The 26,340-nt window shown below is 34.0% G+C and overlaps 3 protein-coding genes and 1 long non-coding RNA gene across 5 annotated transcripts; all 4 read right to left on the reverse strand.

The window, feature by feature from the left end:
• Positions 1-876: 876 nt before the first annotated feature.
• On the reverse strand, positions 877-5,464 carry LOC306987967. Its single transcript, XR_013795293.1, has 3 exons — positions 5,331-5,464; positions 4,694-5,023; positions 877-2,108 (listed from the first exon to the last, which is right to left on the reverse strand). It is a non-coding gene; the product is annotated as an uncharacterized lncRNA (long non-coding RNA).
• A 2,057-nt stretch (positions 5,465-7,521) lies between these two features.
• On the reverse strand, positions 7,522-10,048 carry LOC306987966 (CD48 antigen-like). Of its 2 annotated transcripts, none has more exons than XM_079592615.1 (3): positions 9,865-10,048; positions 9,229-9,558; positions 7,522-8,851 (listed from the first exon to the last, which is right to left on the reverse strand). In XM_079592615.1, the coding sequence occupies exons 1-3, from the start codon at positions 9,911-9,913 to the stop codon at positions 8,697-8,699; spliced, it is 534 nt and encodes a 177-aa protein (XP_079448741.1). In that variant the 5' UTR covers positions 9,914-10,048; the 3' UTR covers positions 7,522-8,696. The 2 variants fall into 2 exon arrangements, with proteins under 2 accessions (XP_079448741.1, XP_079448742.1); XM_079592616.1 differs by having other exon boundaries at positions 7,632-8,851; positions 9,229-9,469; positions 9,865-9,992.
• Positions 10,049-12,018: 1,970 nt separating this feature from the next.
• Positions 12,019-17,735, reverse strand: LOC306987964 (uncharacterized protein). Its single transcript, XM_079592613.1, has 4 exons — positions 17,582-17,735; positions 16,945-17,274; positions 13,591-13,668; positions 12,019-13,384 (listed from the first exon to the last, which is right to left on the reverse strand). The coding sequence occupies exons 1-4, from the start codon at positions 17,628-17,630 to the stop codon at positions 13,230-13,232; spliced, it is 612 nt and encodes a 203-aa protein (XP_079448739.1). The 5' UTR covers positions 17,631-17,735; the 3' UTR covers positions 12,019-13,229.
• Positions 17,736-21,627: 3,892 nt separating this feature from the next.
• Positions 21,628-26,164, reverse strand: LOC306988008 (uncharacterized protein). Its single transcript, XM_079592706.1, has 4 exons — positions 26,022-26,164; positions 25,376-25,705; positions 23,135-23,323; positions 21,628-22,888 (listed from the first exon to the last, which is right to left on the reverse strand). Exons 1-4 carry the CDS (start codon positions 26,068-26,070, stop codon positions 22,734-22,736), a joined length of 723 nt encoding a protein of 240 aa, XP_079448832.1. The 5' UTR covers positions 26,071-26,164; the 3' UTR covers positions 21,628-22,733.
• Between the last annotated feature and the right edge of the window lie 176 nt (positions 26,165-26,340).

Raw genomic sequence — 26,340 nt, forward strand, 5'->3', positions numbered from 1 at the left:
CTACTCAGTTCTCAGTTTAAATTGTACGGTGTTTAATTGGCATGACAGATATTTCTACATTTGTGTTTATAAAGCATTTGCAGATTTGTTCTGTACAATTAAAACAAAGCAAAGTGAAAATCTGCAAAGCAAACGAAACATAAATTAAGAAACTGTGTAACTGGCAAAGACATAAAATGTTCTCAATTAAATGAAATATTGATGAATATTGTTTTGGCCACCAGATGGACACAACACACATTGTCTTTTACAGAGTATGTACATATTTTGAATAAGTAATTACAACCACAAAAAAAAAGTTCTATATAGTATGAATGTAATCCAGACGTACTACATTCGCCATGTTGTCATTATCCTGTGATGTACCAGCGTCAGTTACGCTTCACTGTCATTCATAAATCCTCTCCCGTGGCCTCATGGGATATTAAAGTGTCCATCATATGCACCTCACATTCTCACCACAAGACGAAGCTCATCCGGGTACTTTTCACCTATTGCTGTGAATTCAGACACACTTCTTTTGTCACATACTGTTTTTTTTATTATTTTTTATTATTACTATTAATATTTTTTATCAACTATAGTAGGAAAGTATTCGATTAAGGATGCAGCCTATATAGTTACTTTGGAGAAAATCATCTGAAAATTCATGGCGCCATGTTTATACATGTTATGGCCTTTTTCTACATGTATAAATTAATATTGTTTAGTTTTTTCTTTGTTTTTGTCTATTAACTTTTTTTGTATTATTTGTATATGTTCGAAATAAAGCCATTCATTCCTTCCTTTATTCATTCATTCAAAATGCATACATGAATATAGATTGAAACCTCACAATATTTATGATATCTGATCTGTTTTTTATATTTTTTTATTCAATGCCACAAGATAACAATCACATTGTCTGCCAGAAAGAGATAAAATATATACATGAAGCCCATAAAATACACACATTTCTAACATGAATATGAATATCATGAATATAGATTCCTAAATCTTCCCAGAATAGTCTTGAGTAGATACAGTGGTAAACAGATTCAAAATAGTTCAAAATGCACAGATATATGAAATGTTTTGTTTAAATCTACCCAAAGCATAACTGGATAAACTCAAAAAAAAGTGTTATCTCTGTATCTCTGTTATTGAACATTATTGACCAGAAGAACAGCGGCTGGTTATCGCTCTGTTGGATGTAGATGTGTTTTTGCAGGACAATGCGAGAGAGATCAATGTACTCCTAATAAACTATGTAAATATTGATTTTCTTGAAAAAAAAAACATAGAATCATTGCAAATGTTGCATCATGGGATTGTAGTTCATTCCATCATAAAATACATCAGGCAGTCTTTTTTTCCTTATTATTATTATTTTTTTGTCCTTATGGAAAAAAACAAACAAAAATGCATCCAGAATTAAGTCTGCTGAAAACATGATCTCTTACACTGTATGTCCTCCCATGTGTTACGGTGTGTACATTTACACTGTGTGTCTTTTAAACAAACTGTTTAATGCTGCAAATGTGTTTTTATCCAACCGTCATTCAATCTGAATCTGAATTCATAGTTTATTCTTATTATGACTCCCCTTCAGTTATAATATAAGCATATATAGGATATATCAGTTCCGTAATATTCAGTTTTTAGTTCAAACTGGTATTTATTGGTGTGACAAATATTTTTACATTCATATTTGTGGAGTTCCTGCATACAATTATGAAACAAAATACAAATAGCAACATAACACAAATTAAGAAAAAATGAAAACAATGTAATTCACTAAAATGGTAAAAATGCTTTGCATTAAAGAATAAAATGAAATATTAAAGAATATTTATCGTTTTGGCCACCAGATGGCCCCAATACACCAGTTCTGAGTAAAGACTATGTAAGCAAAGCTAAATTTGACCGAAACTAAACAATTAGACATATTTTCATCAATATATGACACAATTGTTATGATATATCTTCTGTTTTCTCCGTTTTACCTCTTGAAGCTCTGACGTCATTGACTAGAAGAACAACAGCAGCCGCAGAAGCCACGCCCATCAGCGCAGTGACGACCAATCGCAGCACAGCTTCAACTGAATCACAATAGGGGGCGTGGCCTTCTGAAAAAAAAATTCAACAAGCTGATTTTATTCTCTGTCAGGAACTCGGATATCCTCAAAAGATATCTGCAAAAACTCAAACCTGTTGTTTAGAATGACATGAGTAAGTTAGTTAAATTTTTAGATTAATATTTATTTTATGCATTCCTGGCATTAAGTCAGCAATAAAAGCTCATATGACCACTGAGGTTCCTGCACATGTCTGACACAGTTCAGTGATGTGTTCACATTTTGACAATCTTGATGATGATGATGATGATGATGATAGGAACGGTGGTTGTAGAAGGTGGAGAAAAATCAAAACATTTAATTTTACTTTATCCGTCACAGTCATTCAAAGCTGACAGTCCTGATCTTCTTGAGGAGACATTGTCTAAATGTTGAAGTGGATTGTGGGCTTTCACAATGGGACACAGTGTGTGTGCAAAGACATTTGTTCACACACATGCATACTGTACGTGACTTTGAGCTTGTCTTTTTAAGTCAGTTATAAATGTGGGCAGTCTTATGTATACAGTGATGGGAGAAACAAAGCATTTCAAAACTTTGAATCCATTGAATCAATTGTTTTGCTAAATTATTCACTGTTTCCAAGCGCTCGAAGGATGTGAACAATGGCCGTGTACTCAATCCAATCTGAAAGGAGCTGTATGTAAATAACGAATATATTTATATTTATGGAAGCTTCAATAGCAAGTCAATTCCTTGTGTGTTCAAACACACCTGGCAATAAAGCTCTTTCTGATTATTCAATAAAGCTCATGTTAAAAAAACAGTCAAGTTTCTTGAAAGCTTTTAATAGTGTGAGATAATCGAGTGTTTTTCACAGTCTGCTGAAGGAAGTTTTAATATAGAGCATCAGTCACATGACATGATAATGGCGGTTAGTATTTGTCATGATACACGCTAGCGGCTGCAACACAGCTTGTTACTCTTCTGCTAATAGAAAATGTTATTACTGTCTTAAACCATCACTTGCAAATAAATTCGTCAAATTATTCACCTGTTTTTGTCATTGACATAATGTCACAACATAAGATATGTTTTTTTTATGATAAGAATAGTGGAAACTTCTCAGAAATAACTTCTAACCGTCGCTAGAGCTGGAAATAACTTGCTTATCTGCAAGGTGCAGCATTAATATGCAAATCATGGAAATATATAGAGATGCACATGCAGCTGAACATCAATCTTATATTTAACATACACATAGTAGGATATACAGTATATTAATATTTCACATTCACAGATCTCACAGAGTTGTTTTTGTCAAGCATTCACTGATTCTGTACTTTTCACAGTAAAACGATTCTCATAAAGATGAAGTTAAACTACGGAAGTCCCTTCAACCCCACGTGATTCACAGAAACACACACTCACGCTATTCACACCTCAAGACATGCAGACACAAAAGCACATTAACCACAAACGTCCAGTAAAACACATTCTCATGCACACACTCTCCAACCAACAGATGAAACTATTCATATTCCACATCTGAAAATGAGGCCTTCTGTAGTTTGAGCTGTAGAATACAATACTGTAACAATACAGCAAAAACGTCATGAAATTAAATGTGCTGTCATTCTGCAGATTGTGTTGCTTAAAGTGTCACTATTATGCTATTTTAACGGTTTCTACTTTATGGAGTCTCCTACAATAGATTTACATACTCTGCTCTGATTGGTCAGATGGCTCAGTCTGTTGTGATTGGTTTACTCTGCTCTGATTGGTCAGATGGTTCAGTCTATTGTTATTGGTCTACTCATGCTTAAGTTTTAAATTTAATTTATTTACTAAATTAAAGTTAAAGCTCCAATCTCCTCCCGAAAATTCCCCAAAAATCTGTTGGCGCCTCAGTGATTACTTCGCTCAGAAAAGCTGTCAATCATGACGTCACACCCCGTTATTATAACATCATACAACTAACTAAAACTAAACTTATGTAAAACACGAACATTTGAACTTACATCAGCGTGATAAAGGCTACCTAAAATGACAGTTTTTTCGTCTCTGTGTAAAAATGAATTTGTGAAAACGGTGATATCATGTATTATGTGTTATTACTGTATGTGTATTATGTGTTCAGTCTATAGGTGGTTATAGTTTTTCTTTACAAACATTGCCAACTACTGGCCTGTAGCAGAATAGTGTGTTTTTAATCAGTTTCTGACAATGCTGTCATCTATACGTGAAAAAAAAAAAAAAGGAAAACATAATTAAGATTTTATTATATTGTTGATGTGTAAACGTATCCTCAGTGTGCAAAAATAAAAAGCTTTTAGATACAGTAGTTCTTCATATTTGCACCTGGGCATTGCTTGCATGACATTGATTTCTGAGTGAGCTTTATGAGTTTTAAAATAATATTACAGTATGATAGGGATAAATTATCGAGAGGCTTTTCCTCATGGTCAGTTTTCAGTGTTTCTAGAAGCATATATGGATTAATATTTACAGAGTCATTGAGAAATTTCAAAGATCACAAATAATTTTTATTTTATTTTATAGTATTAGGAAGAATTATATCAATAAAATGCCACTTTTGTAATATATAATAGAGTGAGCTGTATTTCTCTACTCACCATAGACAGTAACAGTGAATCTGTATATAGACGTTAAGCTGATGCTGCTGATCTCAACTACATAAACTCCAGCATGTTCAGTTCTGATGTTCATGATGGTCAGAGATCCAGTCTTCTTGTCCAGCTTCAGTCTGTCTCTGAATCTCCCGTCAAGAACATCAGGGATTGTATATTTCACTCTATTAGTTTTAGCTATAAGATTCCCATTAGTTCCGAATGTCCACGTTATCACATCACCTTTCTGTATTTCAGTGAGACCAGAGTTTAGAGAGACTGAATCTCCCTCCATCACTGACACTGACTTCACTGCATCTGTACCAGCAAACACTCCTGAAGAACACACACACACAGTCTCTCAGTCACACATTCAACTTTAGGTTGTTATAATGAAGCGTTAACTGAAGTTTAAAGTGGTTTTGAAATTATAAACATTTTTGAGAAGGTATAAAGATAGAAATGAAAAAATGTGGAAACAGTGGAGAACAGTTATCTGAATTCACACATCTTATATTGTGCATTTTTATTTTAGTGTTCAGAGTTACACAAGTAAATTCAACATGAGGTGGAACTGAAGTTCATTAGAGCTCCACATAAACAATATGCAACTGTAAAAAAATTATAAACTTGTTTAACTTACCAAACTGACAGCAACAGCACAAACAGCAAAAAGCAAATGTGTGAAACATTTTCTTCAATAGTTCAGTGGTCTGAAAACCTGTGAGTGTCTGCAGTGAAGATGTGTCGAGAACAAGTGTTGACAATCTTAACTATGTGCTAACTTCCTCCAGACTGAGTTAGACCACGCCCCCTTTCTCCAAACACACGCCCTCTCTCCAAAACCCCGCCCCCAAATGTTGTGTTGTGTATGTCTGTGTCTGTGCATCATTAGGTGGTGTTTGTTTTGTCAGATATTTTAAAGATGAATCTCAGCAATTGCTTCACTATGAAAGTTTCATCTACAAGCATTTATGACTATGAAATAAGTAACATTAATACTAAAATAAAACATTCATATTCATGCTAAGAATAGTTTAAAATAAACTATTTGACTTATTTCATATTGTAGCTTTTCATAATTTTAACAAATGTTTCCATTTGTCACATTTCTGGCAGAATTTTGAATAAGAATATACAAGGTCTAAGATCCCAATCAAATGGGACACTAATCACCATTATGGTGTATTATGATCAAAACAAATACAGTGGTAAACAGTTACATTTCTTACATAGACATACACTGAAGAAGAAAAAATCCATGGCAGCACAGGGTAGCAAACCTTTACCATTAATGTATTAATTATTCAATTAATTAAGGAAAAAACTGTTAAAGACCATCATTTGAAGTAACATGTTTAGACTTAAACAGTAAAAATTGTATATTGACCATAATGATAAATGATCATAAATAGAAAGAAGTGCCTTGCATTAAAACAACACCAGGGTGAGTAATATATGATTTAATTTTCACTTTAGGGTGAACAAACCCTTTCAGTGCAAGTGTGGTTGGACTTTTATTTCGGACAATAGATGGCGCTCTACGCTGTGGTGTGCACAGTTTGTTTAAAGAAGAAAGAGTTTATCTGGTTAACACATAACTAGTTAGTCCCTGCTGTTGAATGTTGTAACCAAACCATTATGTGGACAAAAGCAAGGTTATACATTAACAATCATTCATTTATAATAATTTACCCAGTAACAGATTTTTTGGAGGCTCTTTAAAAGTGTTACCTTGTCTGCTGGAAGTAGTTTCAATATTAAGTGATCAGTCACATGACATTATAACTCATTATCACTCTACACACCCACAACAAAACTCATAAATCACAAAACAAATCACAGTCTTTACATTTTCAATTAAATGTGTAGTAACTGCATTTGTCCTTTGGACGGCAGCACTGCTATACGCTACACTGGGAAAAAGAGAATAGCCTACAGTTTGTTATCAGCTCTCACCAAAATGGATGAAAAATAAATAAATGTAGTAGAATCATTCCGTCTGAATTTTTTTTTTTTTTTTTTTTTTTAAACCCTTAAAAACAGAAGCTTATATGATTCATGTATATCATGTGCTACTCAGTTCTCAGTTTAAATTGTACGGTGTTTAATTGGCATGACAGATATTTCTATATTTGTGTTTATAAAGCATTTGCAGATTTGTTCTGTACAATTAAAACAAAGCAAAGTGAAAATCTGCAAAGCAAACGAAACATAAATTAAGAAACTGTGTAACTGGCAAAGACATAAAATGTTCTCAATTAAATGAAATATTGATGAATATTGTAGTTTTGGCCACCAGATGGACACAACACACTTTGTCTTTTACAGAGTATGTATATATTTTGAATAAGTAATTACTCACAACCACTAAAAAAAGTTATATATAGTATGAATGTAATCCAGACGTACTAGATTCGCCATGTTGTCATTATCCTGTGATCTACCAGCGTCAGTTACGCTTCACTGTCATTCATAAATCCTCTCCCGTGGCCTCATGGGATATTAAAGTGTCCATCATAAGCACACTTCACATTCTCACCACAAGACGAAGCTCATCCGGGTACTTTTCACCTATTGCTGTGAATTCAGACACACTTCTTTTGTCACATACTGTTTTTTTTATTTTTTTATTCTTATTAATTTTTATTCGATTCGATTAAGGATGCAGCCTATATAGTCACTTTGGAGAAAATCATCTGAAAATTCATGGCGCCATGTTTATACATGTTACAAATGGCCTTTTTCTACATGTATAAATTAATATTGTTTACTTTTTTCTTTGTTTTTGTCTATTAACTTTGATTGTATTATTTGTATATGTTCGAAATAAAGCCATTCATTCCTTTCTTTATTAATTCATTCAAAATGCATACATTAATATAGATTGAAACCTAACAATATTTATGATATCTGATCTGTTTTTATTTCTATTTTTTTTATTCAATGCCACAAGATAACAATCACATTAGCTGCCAGAAAGAGAAAAAATAAAGACATAAAGCACATAAAATACACACATTTCTATCATGAATATAGATTCCTAAATCTTCCCAGAATAGTCTTGAGTAGATACAGAGGTAAACAGATTCAAAATAGTTAAAAATGCACAGGTATATGAAATGTTTTGTTTAAATCTACCCAAAACATAACTGGATAAACTCAAAAAAAAAGTGTTATCTCTGTATCTCTGTTATTGAACATTATTGACCAGAAGAACAGCGGCTGGTTATCGCTCTGTTGGATGTAGATGTGTTTTTGCAGGACAATGCGAGAGAGATCAATGTACTCCTAATAAACTATGTAAATATTGATTTTCTTGAGAGAAAAAAAACATAGAATCATTGCAAATGTTGCATCATGGGATTGTAGTTCATTCCATCATAAAATACATCAGGCAGTCTTTTTTTCCTTATTATTATTATTTTTTTGTCCTTATGGAAAAAAACAAACAAAAATGCATCCAGAATTAAGTCTGCTGAAAACATGATCTCTTACACTGTATGTCCTCCCATGTGTTACGGTGTGTACATTTACACTGTGTGTCTTTTAAACAAACTGTTTAATGCTGCAAATGTGTTTTTATCCAACCGTCATTCAATCTGAATCTGAATTCATAGTTTATTCTTATCATGACTCCCCTTCAGTTATAATATAAGCATATATAGGATATATCAGTTCCGTAATATTCAGTTTTTAGTTCAAACTGGTATTTATTGGTGTGACAAATATTTTTACATTCATATTTGTGGGGTTCCTGCATACAATTATGAAACAAAATACAAATAGCAACATAACACAAATTAAGAAAAAATTAAAACAATGTAATTCACTAAAATTGTAAAAATGCAATGCATTAAAGAATAAAATGCAATATTAAAGAATATTTATCGTTTTGGCCACCAGATGTCCCCAATACACCAGTTCTGAGTAAAGACTATGTAAGCAAAGCTAAATTTGACCATCACTAAACAATTAGACATATTTTCACCAATATATGCCACAATTGTTATGATATCTCTTCTGTTTTCTCCGTTTTACCTCTTGAAGCTCTGACGTCATTGACCAGAAGAACAACAGCAACCGCAGAAGCCACGCCCATCAGCGCAGTGACGACCAATCGCAGCACAGCTTCAACTGAATCACAACAGGGGGCGTGGCCTTCTGGAAAAACAAACACATTTTCAACAAGCTGATTTTATTCTCTGTCAGTTTCTGACAATGCTGTCATCTATAGTTCATCATATTTACACCTGGACATTGCTTGCATGACATTGATTTCTGAGTGAGCTTTATGAGTTTTAAAATAATATGACAGTATTACAGGGATAAATTATCGACACTACAAAAGTTAGAGGCTTTTCCTCATGGTCAGTTGTCAGCGTTTTTAGAAGCATATATGCATTAATATTTAAATGTAATTACAGTGTCAAATTTCAAAGATCACAAATAATTTTTATTTTATAGTATTAGGAAGAATTATAACAATAATATGCCACTTCTGTAATATATAATAGAGTGAGCTGTATTTCTCTACTCACCATAGACAGTAACAGTGAATCTGTATGAAGGCGATGAGCTGCTGCGGCTGATCTTAACTTCATAAACTCCAGTATGTTCAGTTGTGATGTTCATGATGGTCAGAGATCCAGTCTTCATGTCCAGCTTCAGTCTGTCTCTGAATCTCCCATCAAGATTATCAGGGATCGTATTCTTCACTCCATCAGTTTTAGCAATAAGAGGACCGTTAGATCCAAATCTCCACATTATCTCTTCATATTCCTGTATTTCAGTGAGACCAGAGTTTAGAGAGACTGAATCTCCCTCCATCACTGACACTGACTTCAGTGCATCTGTACCAGCAAACACTCCTGAAGAACACACACACACAGTCTCTCAGTCACACATTCAACTTTAGGTTGTTATAATGAAGCGTTAACTGAAGTTTAAAGTGGTTTTGAAATTATAAGCATTTTTGAGAAGGTATAAAGATAGAAATGAAAAAATGTGGAAACAGTGGAGAACAGTTATCTGAATTCACACATGTTATATTGTGCATTTTTATTTTAGTGTTCAGAGTTACACAAGTAAATTCAACATGAGGTGGAACTGAAGTTCATTAGAGCTCCACATAAACAATATGCAACTGTAAAAAAGTATGAACTTGTTTAACTTACCAAACTGACAGCAACAGCACAAACAGCAAAAAGCAAATGTGTGAAACATTTTCTTCAATAGTTCAGTGGTCAGAAATAGTTTCAGCACAGTCTGAAAACCTGTGAGCGTCTGCAGTGAAGATGTGTCGAGAACAAGTGTTGACAATCTTAACTATGTGCTAACTTCCTCCAGACTGAGTTAGACCACGCCCCCTTTCTCCAAACACACGCCCTCTCTCCAAAACCCCGCCCCCAAATGTTGTGTTGTGTATGTCTGTGTCTGTGCATCATATGGTGGTGTTTGTTTTGTCAGATATTTTAAAGATGAATCTCAGCAATTGCTTCACTATGAAAGTTTCATCTACAAGCATTTATGACTGTGAAATAAGTAACATTAATACTAAAATAAAACATTCATATTCATGCTAAGAATAGTTTAAAATAAACTATTTGACTTATTTCATATTGTAGCTTTTCATAATTTTAACAAATGTTTCCATTTGTCACATTTCTGGCAGAATTTTGAATAAGAATATACAAGGTCTAAGATCCCAAGCAAATGGGACAGTAACTAATTACCATTATGGTGTATTATGATCAAAACAAATACAGTGGTAAACACGGTAGCAAACCTTTACCATTAATGAATTAATTATTCAATTAATTAATGCAAAAACTGTTAAAGACCATCATTTGAAGTAACATGTTTAGACTTAAACAGTAAAAATTGTAAATTGACCATAATGATAAATGATCATAAATAGAAAGAAGTGCCTACAGCATTAAAACAACACCAGGGTGAGTAATATATGATTTAATTTTCACTTTAGGGTGAACAAACCCTTTCAGTGCAAGTGTGGTTGGACTTTTATTTCGGACAATAGATGGCGCTCTACGCTGTGGTGTGCACAGTTTGTTTAAAGAAGAAAGAGTTTATCTGGTTAACACATAACTAGTTAGTCCCTGCTGTTGAATGTTGTAACCAAACCATTATGTGGACAAAAGCAAGGTTATACATTAACAATCATTCATTTATAATAATTTACCCAGTAACAGATTTTTTGGAGGCTCTTTAAAAGTGTTACCTTGTCTGCTGGAAGTAGTTTCAATATTAAGTGATCAGTCACATGACATTGTAACTCATTATCACTCTACACACCCACAACAAAACTCATAAATCACAAAACAAATCACAGTCTTTACATTTTCAATTAAATGTGTAGTAACTGCATTTGTCCTTTGGACGGCAGCACTGCTATACGCTACACTGGGAAAAAGAGAATAGCCTACAGTTTGTTAACAGCTCTCACCAAAATGGATGAAAAAGAAATAAATGTAGTAGAATCATTCCGTCTGAATTTATATATATATATTTTTTATTTTTTTTAAAAAACCCTTCTATTAAAAACATAAGCTTATGATTCATAGATGTATATAATGTGCTACTCAGTTCTCAGTTTAAATTGTACGGTGTTTAATTGGCATGACAGATATTTCTACATTTGTGTTTATAAAGCATTTGCAGATTTGTTCTGTACAATTAAAACAAAGCAAAGTGAAAATCTGCAAAGCAAACGAAACATAAATTAAGAAACTGTGTAACTGGCAAAGACATATAAAAAATGTTCTCAATTAAATGAAATATTGATGAATATTGTAGTTTTGGCCGCCAGATGGACACAACACATTGGCTTTTACAGAGTATGTACATATTTTGAATAAGTAATTACTCACAACCACTAAAAAAAGTTATATATAGTATGAATGTAATCCAGACGTACTAGATTCGCCATGTTGTCATTATCCTGTGATGTACCAGCGTCAGTTACGCTTCACTGTCATTCATAAATCCTCTCCCGTGGCCTCATGGGATATTAAAGTGTCCATCATAAGCACACTTCACATTCTCACCACAAGACGAAGCTCATCCGGGTACTTTTCACCTACTGTGAATTCAGACACACTTCTTTTGTAAACATACTGTTTTTTTATTTATTTTAATTATTAATATTAATATTTTTTATCAACTATAGTAGGAAAGTATTCGATTAAGGATGCAGCCTATATAGTTACTTTGGAGAAAATCATCTGACAATTCATGGCGCCATGTTTATACATGTTATGGCCTTTTTCTACATGTATAAATTAATATTGTTTTGTTTTTTCTTTGTTTTTGTCTATTAACTTGTTTTTATTATTTGTATATGTTCGAAATAAAGCCATTCATTCCTTCCTTTATTCATTCATTCAAAAATCATACATTAATATATTGAAACCTCACAATATTTATGATATCTGATCTGTTTTTTATATTTTTTCACATTGTCTGCCAGAAAGAGAAAAAATAAATACATAAAGCACATCAAATACACACATTTCTATCATGAATATGAATATCATGAATATAGATTCCTAAATCTTCCCAGAATAGTCCTGAGTAGATACAGTGGTAAACAGATTCAAAATAGTTCAAAATGCACAGATATATGAAATGTTATGTTTAAATCTACCCAAAACATAACTGGATAAACTAAAAAAAAAAGTGTTATCTCTGTATCTCTGTTATTGAACATTACTGACCAGAAGAACAGCGGCTGGTTATCGCTCTGTTGCATGATGTAGATGTGTTTTTGCAGGACAATGCGAGAGAGATCAATGTACTACTATTAAACTATGTAAATATTGATTTTCTTGAAAAACAAAAAAACAAAACATAGAATCATTGCAAATGTTGCATCATGGGATTGTAGTTCATTCCATCATAAAATACATCAGGCAGTCTTTTTTTCCTTATTATTATTTGTTTTATCCTTATGGAAAAAAACAAACAAAAATGCATCCAGAATTAAGTCTGCTGAAAACATGATCTCTTACACTGTATGTCCTCCCATGTGTTACGATGTGTACATTTACACTGTGTGTCTTTTAAACAAACTGTTTAATGCTGCAAATGTGTTTTTATCCAACCGTCATTCAATCTGAATCTGAATTCATAGTTTATTCTTATTATGACTCCCCTTCAGTTATAATATAAGCATATATAGGATATATCAGTTCGATAATATTCAGTTTTTAGTTCAAACTGGTATTTATTGGTGTGACAAATATTTTTACATTCATATTTGTGGGGTTCCTGCATACAATTATGAAACAAAATACAAATAGCAACATAACACAAATTAAGAAAAAAATGAAATCAATGTAATTCACTAAAATTGTAAAAATGCATTGAATTAAAGAATAAAATGCAATATTAAGGAATATTTATCGTTTTGGCCACCAGATGGCCCCAACACACCATTTCTGAGTAAAGACTATGCAAGCAAAGCTAAATTTGACCGAAACTAAACAATTAGACATATTTTCACCAATATATGCTACAATTGTTATGATATCTCTTCTGTTTTCTCCGTTTTACCTCTTGAAACTCTGACGTCATTGACCAGAAGAACAACAGCAACTGCAGAAGCCACGCCCATCAGCGCAGTGACGACCAATCGCAGCACAGCTTCAACTGAATCACAACAGGGGGCGTGGACTTCTGAAAAACAAACACATTTTCAACAAGCTGATTTTATTCTCTGTCAGGAACTCGGATGTCGGCAAAAGATATCTGCAAAAACTCAAACCTGTTGTTTAGAATGACATGAGTAAGTTAGTTTCGGTTTTAGATTAATATTTATTTTATGCAGAAGCCAGCAAAAAGGTATAGATAGAGTTCAGTGATGTGTTCACATTTTGACAAACCTGATGATGATGATGATGATGATGATGATGATGATGATGATGATGATGATGATGATGAGTCTCTGCTGGTGACAGGAACTGGGGTCGTAGAAGCAGGAGAAAAATCAAAACATTTAATATTACTTCATCAGTCACAGTCATTCAAAGCTGACAGTCCTGATCTTCTTGAGGAGACATTGTCTAAATGTTGAAGTGGATTGTGGGCTTTCACAATGGGACACAGTGTGTGTGCAAAGACATTTGTTCACACACATGCATACATACTGTAGGTGACTTTGAGCTTGTCTTTTTAAGTCAGTTATAAATGTGGGCAGTCTTGTTATGTATACAGTGATGGGAGAAACAAAGCATTTCAAAACTTTGAATCCATTGAATCAATTGTTTTGCAAAATTATTCACTATTTCCAAGCGCTCGAAGAATGTGAAGAATGGCCGTGTACTCAATCCAATCTGAAAGGAGCTGTATGTAAATAACAAATATATTTATATTTAAATATGGAAGCTTCAATAGCAAGTCAATTCATTGTGTGTTCAAACACACCTGATTGTTCAATAAAGCTCATGTTAAAAAAACAACCAAGTTTCTTGAAAGCTTTTAATACTGTCAGATAATCGTGTGTTTTTCACAGTCTGCTGAAGGAAGTTTTAATATAGAGCATCAGTCACATGACATGATAATGCGGTTAGTATTTATCATGATACACGCTAGCGGCTGCAACAAAGCTTGTTACTCTTCTGCTAATAGAAAATGTTATTACTGTCTTAAACCATCACTTGTGCATACATACATTCTTAAAGTTATTCACTTGTGTTTGTCATTGACATAATGTCACAACATAAGATATGTTTTTTTTATGATAAGAATAGTGGAAACTTCTCAGAAATAACTTCTAACCGTCGCTAGAGCTGGAAATAACTTGCTTATCTGCAAGGTCTCAGCATTAATATGCAAATCATGGAAATATATAGAGATGCATGCAGCTGAACATCAATCTTATATTTAACATACACATAGTAGGATATACAGTATATTAATATTTCACATTCACAGATCTCACAGAGTTGTTTTTGTCAAGCACTCACTGATTCTGCACTTTTCACAGTAAAACGATTCTCATAAAGATGAAGTTAAACTATGGAAGTCCCTTCAACCCCACGTGATTCACAGAAACACACACTCACGCTATTCACACCTCAAGACATGCAGACACAAAAGCACATTAACCACAAACGTCCAGTAAAACACATTCTCATGCACACACTCTCTAACCAACAGATGAAACTATTCATATTCCACATCTGAAAATGAGGCCTTCTGTAGTTTGAGCTGTAGAATACAATACTGTACAAATACATAAAAAATGTCATGAAATTAAATGTGCTGTCATTCTGTAGATTGTGTTGCTTAAAGTGTCACTATTATGATATTTTAACGGTTTCTACTATATAGACTCTCCTACAATAGATTTACACGCATCCAATGTCAAAAACACTTTAATTTTCTCATCATAAACATTGAACATTACATAACTTCTCAAGGAGGCTGAAAACGGTTAGTTTGAAGATTCATTCTCTCTAAAACCAGTCTGTTATTGGTCTACTCTGCTCTGATTGGTCAGATGGCTCAGTCTGTTGTGATTGGTCTACTCTGCTCTGATTGGTCAGATGGTCCAGTCTGTTGTGATTGGTCTACTCTGCTCTGATTGGTCAGATGGTCCAGTCTGTTGTGATTGGTCTACTCTGCTCTGATTGGTCAGATGGCTCAGTCTGTTGTGATTGGTCTACTCTGCTCTGATTGGTCAGATGGTCCAGTCTGTTGTGATTTGTCTAATCTGCTCTGATTGGTCAGATGGTCCAGTCTGTTGTGATTTGTCTACTCTGCTCTGATTGGTCAGATGGCTCAGTCTGTTGTGATTTGTCTACTCTGCTCTGATTGGTCAGATGGTTCAGTGTGTTGTTATTGGTCTACTCTGCTCTGATTGGTCAGATGGCTCAGTCTGTTGTTATTGGTCTACTCTGCTCTGATTGGTCAGATGGTTCAGTGTGTTGTTATTGGTCTACTCTGCTCTGATTGGTCAGATGGCTCAGTGTGTTGTTATTGGTCTACTCTGCTCTGATTGGTCAGATGGTTCAGTCTGTTGTTATTGGTCTACTCTGCTCTGATTGGTCAGATGGTTCAGTCTGTTGTGATTGGTCTACTCTGCTCTGATTGGTCAGATGGTTCAGTGTGTTGTTATTGGTCTACTCTGCTCTGATTGGTCAGATGGCTCAGTCTGTTGTTATTGGTCTACTCTGCTCTGATTGGTCAGATGGTCCAGTCTGTTGTTATTGGTCTACTCTGCTCTGATTGGTCAGATGGTTCAGTCTGTTGTGATTGGTCTACTCTGCTCTAATTGGTCAGATGGTTCAGTCTGTTGTGATTGGTCTACTCTGCTCTGATTGGTCAGATGGTTCAGTCTGTTGTTATTGGTCTACTCTGCTCTGATTGGTCAGATGGTTCAGTCTGTTGTTATTGGTCTACTCATGCTTAAGTTTTAAATTTAATTTATTTACTAAATTAAAGTTAAAGCTCCAATCTCCTCCCGAAAATTCCCCAAAAATCTGTTGGCGCCTCAGTGATTACTTCGCTCAGAAAAGCTGTCAATCACAGCTGTCAATCATGACGTCACACCCCGTTATTATAACATCATACAACTAACTAAAACTAAACTTATGTAAAACACGAACATTTGAACTTACATCAGCGTGATAAAGGCTACCTAAAATGACAGTTTTTTCGTCTCTGTGTAAAAATGAATTTGTGAAAACGGTGATATCATGTATTATGTGTTATTACTGTATGTGTATTATGTGTTCAGTCTATAGGTGGTTATAGTTTTTCTTTACAAACATTGCCAACTACTGGCCTGTAGCAGAATAGTGTGTTTTTAATCAGTTTCTGACAATGCTGTCATCTATACGTGAAAAAAAAAAAAAAGGAAAACATAATTAAGATTTTATTATATTGTTGATGTGTAAACGTATCCTCAGTGTGCAAAAATAAAAAGCTTTTAGATACAGTAGTTCATCATATTTGCACATGGGCATTGCTTGCATGACATTGATTTCTGAGTGAGCTTTATGAGTTTTAAAATAATATTACAGTATGATAGGGATAAATTATCGAGAGGCTTTTCCTCATGGTCAGTTTTCAGTGTTTCTAGAAGCATATATGGATTAATATTTACAGAGTCATTGAGAAATTTCAAAGATCACAAATAATTTTTATTTTATTTTATAGTATTAGGAAGAATTATATCAATAAAATGCCACTTTTGTAATATATAATAGAGTGAGCTGTATTTCTCTACTCACCATAGACAGTAACAGTGAATCTGTATATAGACGTTAAGCTGATGCTGCTGATCTCAACTACATAAACTCCAGCATGTTCAGTTCTGATGTTCATGATGGTCAGAGATCCAGTCTTCTTGTCCAGCTTCAGTCTGTCTCTGAATCTCCCGTCAAGAACATCAGGGATTGTATATTTCACTCTATTAGTTTTAGCTATAAGATTCCCATTAGTTCCGAATGTCCACGTTATCACATCACCTTTCTGTATTTCAGTGAGACCAGAGTTTAGAGAGACTGAATCTCCCTCCATCACTGACACTGACTTCACTGCATCTGTACCAGCAAACACTCCTGAAGAACACACACACACAGTCTCTCAGTCACACATTCAACTTTAGGTTGTTATAATGAAGCGTTAACTGAAGTTTAAAGTGGTTTTGAAATTATAAACATTTTTGAGAAGGTATAAAGATAGAAATGAAAAAATGTGGAAACAGTGGAGAACAGTTATCTGAATTCACACATCTTATATTGTGCATTTTTATTTTAGTGTTCAGAGTTACACAAGTAAATTCAACATGAGGTGGAACTGAAGTTCATTAGAGCTCCACATAAACAATATGCAACTGTAAAAAAATTATAAACTTGTTTAACTTACCAAACTGACAGCAACAGCACAAACAGCAAAAAGCAAATGTGTGAAACATTTTCTTCAATAGTTCAGTGGTCTGAAAACCTGTGAGTGTCTGCAGTGAAGATGTGTCGAGAACAAGTGTTGACAATCTTAACTATGTGCTAACTTCCTCCAGACTGAGTTAGACCACGCCCCCTTTCTCCAAACACACGCCCTCTCTCCAAAACCCCGCCCCCAAATCTTGTGTTGTGTATGTCTGTGTCTGTGCATCATATGGTGGTGTTTGTTTTGTCAGATATTTTAAAGATGAATCTCAGCAATTGCTTCACTATGAAAGTTTCATCTACAAGCATTTATGACTGTGAAATAAGTAACATTAATACTAAAATAAAACATTCATATTCATGCTAAGAATAGTTTAAAATAAACTATTTGACTTATTTCATATTGTAGCTTTTCATAATTTTAACAAATGTTTCCATTTGTCACATTTCTGGCAGAATTTTGAATAAGAATATACAAGGTCTAAGATCCCAAGCAAATGGGACAGTAACTAATTACCATTATGGTGTATTATGATCAAAACAAATACAGTGGTAAACACGGTAGCAAACGTTTACCATTAATGAATTAATTATTCAATTAATTAATGCAAAAACTGTTAAAGACCATCATTTGAAGTAACATGTTTAGACTTAAACAGTAAAAATTGTAAATTGACCATAATGATAAATGATCATAAATAGAAAGAAGTGCCTTGCATTAAAATAACACCAGGGTGAGTAATATATGATTTAATTTTCACTTTAGGGTGAACAATCCCTTTCAGTGCAAGTGTGGTTGGACTTTTATTTCGGACAATAGATGGCGCTCTACGCTGTGGTGTGCACAGTTTGTTTAAAGAAGAAAGAGTTTATCTGGTTAACACAACTAGTTAGTCCCTGCTGTTGAATGTTGTAACCAAACCATTATGTGGACAAAAGCAAGGTTATACATTAACAATCATTCATTTATAATAATTTACCCAGTAACAGATTTTTTGGAGGCTCTTTAAAAGTGTTACCTTGTCTGCTGGAAGTAGTTTCAATATTAAGTGATCAGTCACATGACATTGTAACTCATTATCACTCTACACACCCACAACAAAACTCATAAATCACAAAACAAATCACAGTCTTTACATTTTCAATTAAATGTGTAGTAACTGCATTTGTCCTTTGGACGGCAGCACTGCTATACGCTACACTGGGAAAAAGAGAATAGCCTACAGTTTGTTATCAGCTCTCACCAAAATGGATGAAAAATAAATAAATGTAGTAGAATCATTCCGTCTGAATTTTTTTTTTTTTTTTTTTTTTTTTTAACCCTTAAAAACAGAAGCTTATATGATTCATGTATATCATGTGCTACTCAGTTCTCAGTTTAAATTGTACGGTGTTTAATTGGCATGACAGATATTTCTATATTTGTGTTTATAAAGCATTTGCAGATTTGTTCTGTACAATTAAAACAAAGCAAAGTGAAAATCTGCAAAGCAAACGAAACATAAATTAAGAAACTGTGTAACTGGCAAAGACATAAAATGTTCTCAATTAAATGAAATATTGATGAATATTGTAGTTTTGGCCACCAGATGGACACAACACACATTGTCTTTTACAGAGTATGTACATATTTTGAATAAGTAATTACTCACAACCACTAAAAAAAGTTCTATATAGTATGAATGTAATCCAGACGTACTACATTCGCCATGTTGTCATTATCCTGTGATCTACCAGCGTCAGTTACGCTTCACTGTCATTCATAAATCCTCTCCCGTGGCCTCATGGGATATTAAAGTGTCCATCATATGCACCTCACATTCTCACCACAAGACGAAGCTCATCCGGGTACTTTTCACCTACTGTGAATTCAGACACACATCTTTTGTCACACACTGTTTTTAAATTTTTTTTATTATTATTAATTTTTATTCGATTCGATTAAGGATGCAGCCTATATAGTCACTTTGGAGAAAATCATCTGAAAATTCATGGCGCCATGTTTATACATGTTACACATGGCCTTTTTGGACATGTATAAATTAATATTGTTTACTTTCTTTGTTTTTGTCTAATTATTTGTATATGTTCGAAATAAAGCCATTCATTCTTTCCTTTATTCATTCATTCAAAATGAATTCATTAATATAGATTGAAACCTCACAATATTTATGATATCTGATCTGTTTTTTATATTTTTTTATTCAATGCCACAAGATAATAATCACATTGTCTGCCAGAAAGAGAAAAAATAAATACATAAAGCACATCAAATACACACATTTCTATCATGAATATGAATATCATGAATATAGATTTCTAAATCTTCCCAGAATAGTCCTGAGAAGATACAGTGGTAAACAGATTCAAAATAGTTCAAAATGCACAGGTATATGAAATATTTTGTTTAAATCTACCCAAAACATAACTGGATAAACAAAAAAAAAAGTGTTATCTCTGTTATTGAACATTATTGACCAGAAGAACAGCGGCTGGTTATCGCTCTGTTGCATGATGTAGATGTGTTTTTGCAGGACAATGCGAGAGAGATCAATGTACTACTATTAAACTATGTAAATATTGATTTTCTTGAAAAACAAAAAAACAAAACATAGAATCATTGCAAATGTTGCATCATGGGATTGTAGTTCATTCCATCATAAAAGACATCAGGCAGTATTTTTTTCCTTATTATTATTTTTTTTATCCTTATGGAAAAAAACAAACAAAAATGCATCCAGAATTAAGTCTGCTGAAAACATGATCTCTTACACTGTATGTCCTCCCATGTGTTACGGTGTGTACAGTGGTGTAGTCTGGTTTTTTGTAGTGAGTATACTGTGACCCCCCCCCCCCCCCCTCGCCCTAACCCGTCTCATCACCCCATAAGCACCACCACACTCACTAATGCATACAGTATGCAACGACATGTAATTGAGAGCATTATGAGACTAAGTGTTATCAACATGTACATTTATTATAAGCAACACAAGCCAATGACATTTACAGCTGAGGAGACTGATTTTATACTGTTTAGTGTTAATCACCATTTAACGTAACAGTTAAGAGCTACATTTAGCCTTAGATGTTATATAAATATGTTCCCTGAAGCACAGGTTTTATCAGCTGACAATAATAATAAATAAATAAAAACATTATAGGCACAAATACAAATTTACTTTTAGAAATGGTGCTTTTGAAAGAAAATGGTGTTATTGTTTTGGAAAGTTTACTGTTTGAATTAAAACGTATGAAAACTTGTGTGATATTCCTTTTTAAAATAAGTTTTAATAGATTTCATCATTATTATTATTTTAAAGTACATTTTACTGTGCAATTTCTTTCATAATTTCTTTGAGTTTATACCGAACTTTTATTTTGACAGGTTGTCGTAAAGACATTACAGTTTCTGTGTGTGTGATACGAATGAATGACGATAGTTTTATCAAATGAAATGGTGAAATTCTCATGAAGTGACTCACATAGCAGCTCTGTGATGAAGTTCATGTGTCATGTGTAGCCTACATCATGTCCTCATAGCTACAGTGAAGCGCTGACACAAGCACGCGCTTGCTTCAGTGTGTGTGTGTGTAGTAGAGCACACAGCGCTCATTCCCAGAGACGCGTTGAACAACTGCAGTCTCGTTGAGTTTTTAATATTTACGCGATTTGATCTGTGTCCATTGCAAACACAGACGCGGTGAATTTATGAATGAAAGTGTGAAAGTTCTGTCACAAAACGAAGTTGTTACGTATCCTCACGCTTTTTTTAGTGGGTATACGGAAATACTTGCCATTTCCTAGTGGGTATACGGCGTATACCTGCGTATCACGTAGACTACACCACTGGGTGTGTACATTTACACTGTGTGTCTTTTAAACAAACTGTTTAATGCTGCAAATGTGTTTTTATCCAACCGTCATTCAATCTGAATCTGAATTCATAGTTTATTCTTACTATGACTCCCCTTCAGTTATAATATAAGCATATATAGGATATACCAGTTCAGTAATATTCAGTTTTTAGTTCAAACTGGTATTTATTGGTGTGACAAATATTTTTACATTCATATTTGTGGGGTTCCTGCATACAATTATGAAACAAAATACAAATAGCAACATAACACAAATTAAGAAAAAATGAAAACAATGTAATTCACTAAAATGGTAAAAATGCTTTGCATTAAAGCTACACTGTGTAACTTTTTTAGTTTATTCTTAGCTAAAAACACTTAGTTCTTTCAAAAATATATGTGCTCATTAATGTATATTTACTTCGTTCAAGTAATAAAGTATTCTCGTGAGTGTATAATATGCCATTAAAAATACATACGGGTGAGGGGTTTGAATGTCGGTCGCCATGTTGCCCCTCCATCTTGAAAGTACATTAGCCAAAGAGGGACATACCCGTTCACTCAAGCTTCGCCTTTCGCTTCTCCGCAATTCACTGGCACCGGCCCTGTTTTTATTTTTTCCTTTCCCTCTACCTCTACCTCTCCCTCGCACCTCCGTCACATCAACTGATCTCTGCTCACGGAGAAAATTATATAACCTACAATGTAAACTTTGCCTTACGCTAGTGATGTCGTACAATATACAGAATAACGATAGCACTGATAAAAGTTACTTTACTAAGATTAGCTTGCATTCGTCTGGGACTGATAGCTGATGTTAGCAATGAAATGGTAAAAAAATAACGAAAACATAAAACTATTATTCATTTTACATAGATGTCATAACCTATATGTTAACTGACAAATTAAATTACTGCAAATTATAATAGTTTTCTAAAGTAAACTCATCACTTGAAGGAATACTCATGGACGAGGTCGAACTGGAAGCCATGTTAATCTTGGACTACATTGGCCACCGTAGGAGTTAAAACGAAATCGGAATTGAGAGGAACAGAAACTAATATTCACTGGATGGTCATATACCTTTACACCGCTAGATGGGGGTAAAAATCACACAGTGTAGCTTTAAAGAATAAAATGAAATATTAAAGAATATTTATCGTTTTGGCCACCAGATGGCCCCAACACACCATTTCTGAGTAAAGACTATGCAAGCAAAGCTAAATTTGACCATCACTAAACAATTAGACATATTTTCACCAATATATGCCACAATTGTTATGATATCTCTTCTGTTTTCTCCGTTTTACCTTTTGAAACTCTGACGTCATTGACCAGAAGAACAGCAGCAGCCGCAGAAGCCACGCCCATCAGCGCAGTGACGACCAATCGCAGCACAGCTTCAACTGAATCACAATAGGGGGCGTGGCCTTCTGAAAAACAAACAAATTTTCAACAAGCTGAGTTTATTCTCTGTCAGGAACTCGGATGTCGGCAAAAGATATCTGGAAAAACTCAAACCTGTTGTTTAGAATGACATGAGTAAGTTAGTTTCATTTTTAGATTAATATTTATTTTATGCATTCCTGGCATTAAGTCAGCAAAAAAAGCTCATATGACCACTGAGGTTCCTGCATATGTCTGATAGAGTTCAGTGATGTGTTCACATTTTGACAAACCTGATGATGATGATGATGATGATGATGATGATGATGATGATGATGATGATGATGATGATGATGATGATGGTGATGATGGTGATGATGGTGATGATGATGATGATGATGATGATGATGATGGTGATGATGGTGATGATGATGATGATGATGATAATGAGTCTCTGCTGGTGACAGGATAACGCGGAGCAGCTGGAAAACAGGAGAAACACCAAAACATTTGTTATTGCTCTGTCAATCACAGTCATTCAAAGCTGACAGTCCTGATCTTCTTGAGGAGATATTGTCTAAATGTTAGACAAGGAGCTGTATGTAAATAACAAATATATTTATATGTAGAAGCTTCAATAGCAAGGTCAATTCCTTGTGTGTTAAAAAACACACCTGATTATTCAATAAAGCTCATGTTACAAAGGCAGTAAAGTTTCTTGAAAGCTTTTAATACTGTCAGATAATCGTGTGTTTTTCACAGTCTGCTGAAGGAAGTTTTAATATAGAGCATCAGTCACATGACATGATAATGGCGGTTAGTATTTGTCATGATACACGCTAGCGGCTGCAACAAAGCTTGTTACTCTTCTGCTAATAGAAAATGTTATTACTGTCTTAAACCATCACTTGTGCATAAATTCTTCAAATTATTCACTTGTGTTTGTCATTGACATATGTCACAACATAAGATATGTTTTTTTAAATGATAAGAATAGTGGAAACTTCTCAGAAATAACTTCTAACAGTCGCTAGAGCTGGAAATAACTTGCTTATCTGCTAGGTCTCAGCATTAATATGCAAATCATGGAAATATATAGAGATGCACATGCAGCTGAACATCAATATTATATTTAACATACACATAGTAGGATATACAGTATATTAATATTTCACATTCACAGATCTCACAGAGTTGTTTTTTGTCAAGCATTCACTGATTCTGTACTTTTCACAGTAAACTGATTCTCATAAAGATGAAGTTAAACTACGGAAGTCCCTTCAACCCCACGTGATTCACAGGAACACACACTCACGCTATTCACACCTCAAGACATGCAAACACAAAAGCACATTAACCACAAACGTCCAGTAAAACACATTCTCATGCACACACTCTCTAACCAACAGATGAAACTATTCATATTCCACATCTGAAAATGAGGCCTTCTGTAGTTTGAGCTGTAGAATACAATACTGTACAAATACATAAAAAATGTCATGAAGTTAAATGTGCTGTCATTCTGCAGATTGTGTTGCTTAAAGTGTCACTATTATGCTTTTTTAAAGGTTTCTACTATATGGAGTCTCCTACAATAGATTTACATACTCTGCTCTGATTGGTCAGATGGCTCAGTCTGTTGTTATTGGTCTACTCTGCTCTGATTGGTCAGATGGTTCAGTCTATTGTTATTGGTCTACTCATGCTTAAGTTTTAAATTTAATTTATTTACTAATTTAAAGTTAAAGCTCCAATCTCCTCCCGAAAATTCCCCAAAAATCTGTTGGCGCCTCAGTGATTACTTCGCTCAGAAAAGCTGTCAATCATGACGTCACACCCCGTTATTATAACATCATATAACTAACTAAAACTAAACTTATGTAAAACACGAACATTTGAACTTACATCAGCGTGATAAAGGCTACCTAAAATTACAGTTTTTTCGTCTCTGTGTAAAAATGAATTTGTGAAAACGGTGATATCATGTATTATGTGTTATTACTGTATGTGTATTATGTGTTCAGTCTATAGGTGGTTATAGTTTTTCTTTACAAACATTGCCAACTACTGGCCTGTAGCAGAATACTGTGTATTTAATCAATTTCTGACAATGCTGTCATCTATACGTGAAAAAAAAAAACAAAGGAAAACATAATTAAGATTTTATTATAATGTTGATGTGTAAACGTATCCTCAGTGTGCAAAAATAAAAAGCTTTTAGATACAGTAGTTCATCATATTTGCACATGGACATTGCTTGCATGACATTGATTTCTGAGTGAGCTTTATGAGTTTTAAAATACAATGACAGTATGACAGGGATAAATTATAGATACTACAAAAGTTAGAGGCTTTTCCTCATGGTCAGTTGTCAGCGTTTTTATATATGCATTAATATTTAAATGTAATTACAGTGTCAAATTTCAAAGATCACAAATAATTTTTATTTTTATTTTATAGTATTAGGAAGAATTATAACAATAAAATGTCACTTCTGTAATATATAATAGAGTGAGCTGTATTTCTCTACTCACCATAGACAGTAACAGTGAATCTGTGTGTAGACGATGAGCTTCTGCCGCTGATCTCAACTTCATAAACTCCAGCATGTTCAGTTGTGATGTTCATGATGGTCAGAGATCCAGTCTTCTTGTCCAGCTCCAGTCGGTCTCTGAATCTCCCGTCAAGAACATCATAGATCGTATTGTTCACTCCATTAGTTTTAGCTATAAGAGGCCCGTTATTTCCGAATGTCCAGAATATCTGTTCACCTTTCTGTATTTCAGTGAGACCAGAGTTTAGAGAGACTGAATCTCCCTCCATCACTGACACTGACTTCACTGCATCTGTACCAGCAAACACTCCTGAAGAACACACACACACAGTCTCTCAGTCACACATTCAACTTTAGGTTGTTATAATGAAGCGTTAACTGAAGTTTAAAGTGGTTTTGAAATTATAAACATTTTTGAGAAGGTATAAAGATAGAAATGGAAAAATATGGAAACAGAACAGTTATCTGAATTCACACGTTATATTAAAATTAAAATATATTGTGCATTTTTATTTTAGTGTTCAGAGTTACACAAGTAAATTCAACATGAGGTGGAACTGAAGTTCATTAGAGCTCCACATAAACAATATGCAACTGTAAAAAAATTATAAACTTGTTTAACTTACCAAACTGACAGCAACAGCACAAACAGCAAAAAGCAAATGTGTGAAACATTTTCTTCAATAGTTCAGTGGTCTGAAAACCTGTGAGTGTCTGCAGTGAAGATGTGTCGAGAACAAGTGTTGACAATCTTAACTATGTGCTAACTTCCTCCAGACTGAGTTAGACCACGCCCCCTTTCTCCAAACACACGCCCTCTCTCCAAAACCCCGCCCCCAAATGTTGTGTTGTGTATGTCTGTGTCTGTGCATCATATGGTGGTGTTTGTTTTGTCAGATATTTTAAAGATGAATCTCAGCAATTGCTTCACTATGAAAGTTTCAT

The sequence above is a fragment of the Phoxinus phoxinus genome, assembly GCF_949152265.1.
Source record: "Phoxinus phoxinus genome assembly, chromosome: 20".
NCBI classification, from domain to species: domain Eukaryota; kingdom Metazoa; phylum Chordata; class Actinopteri; order Cypriniformes; family Leuciscidae; genus Phoxinus; species Phoxinus phoxinus.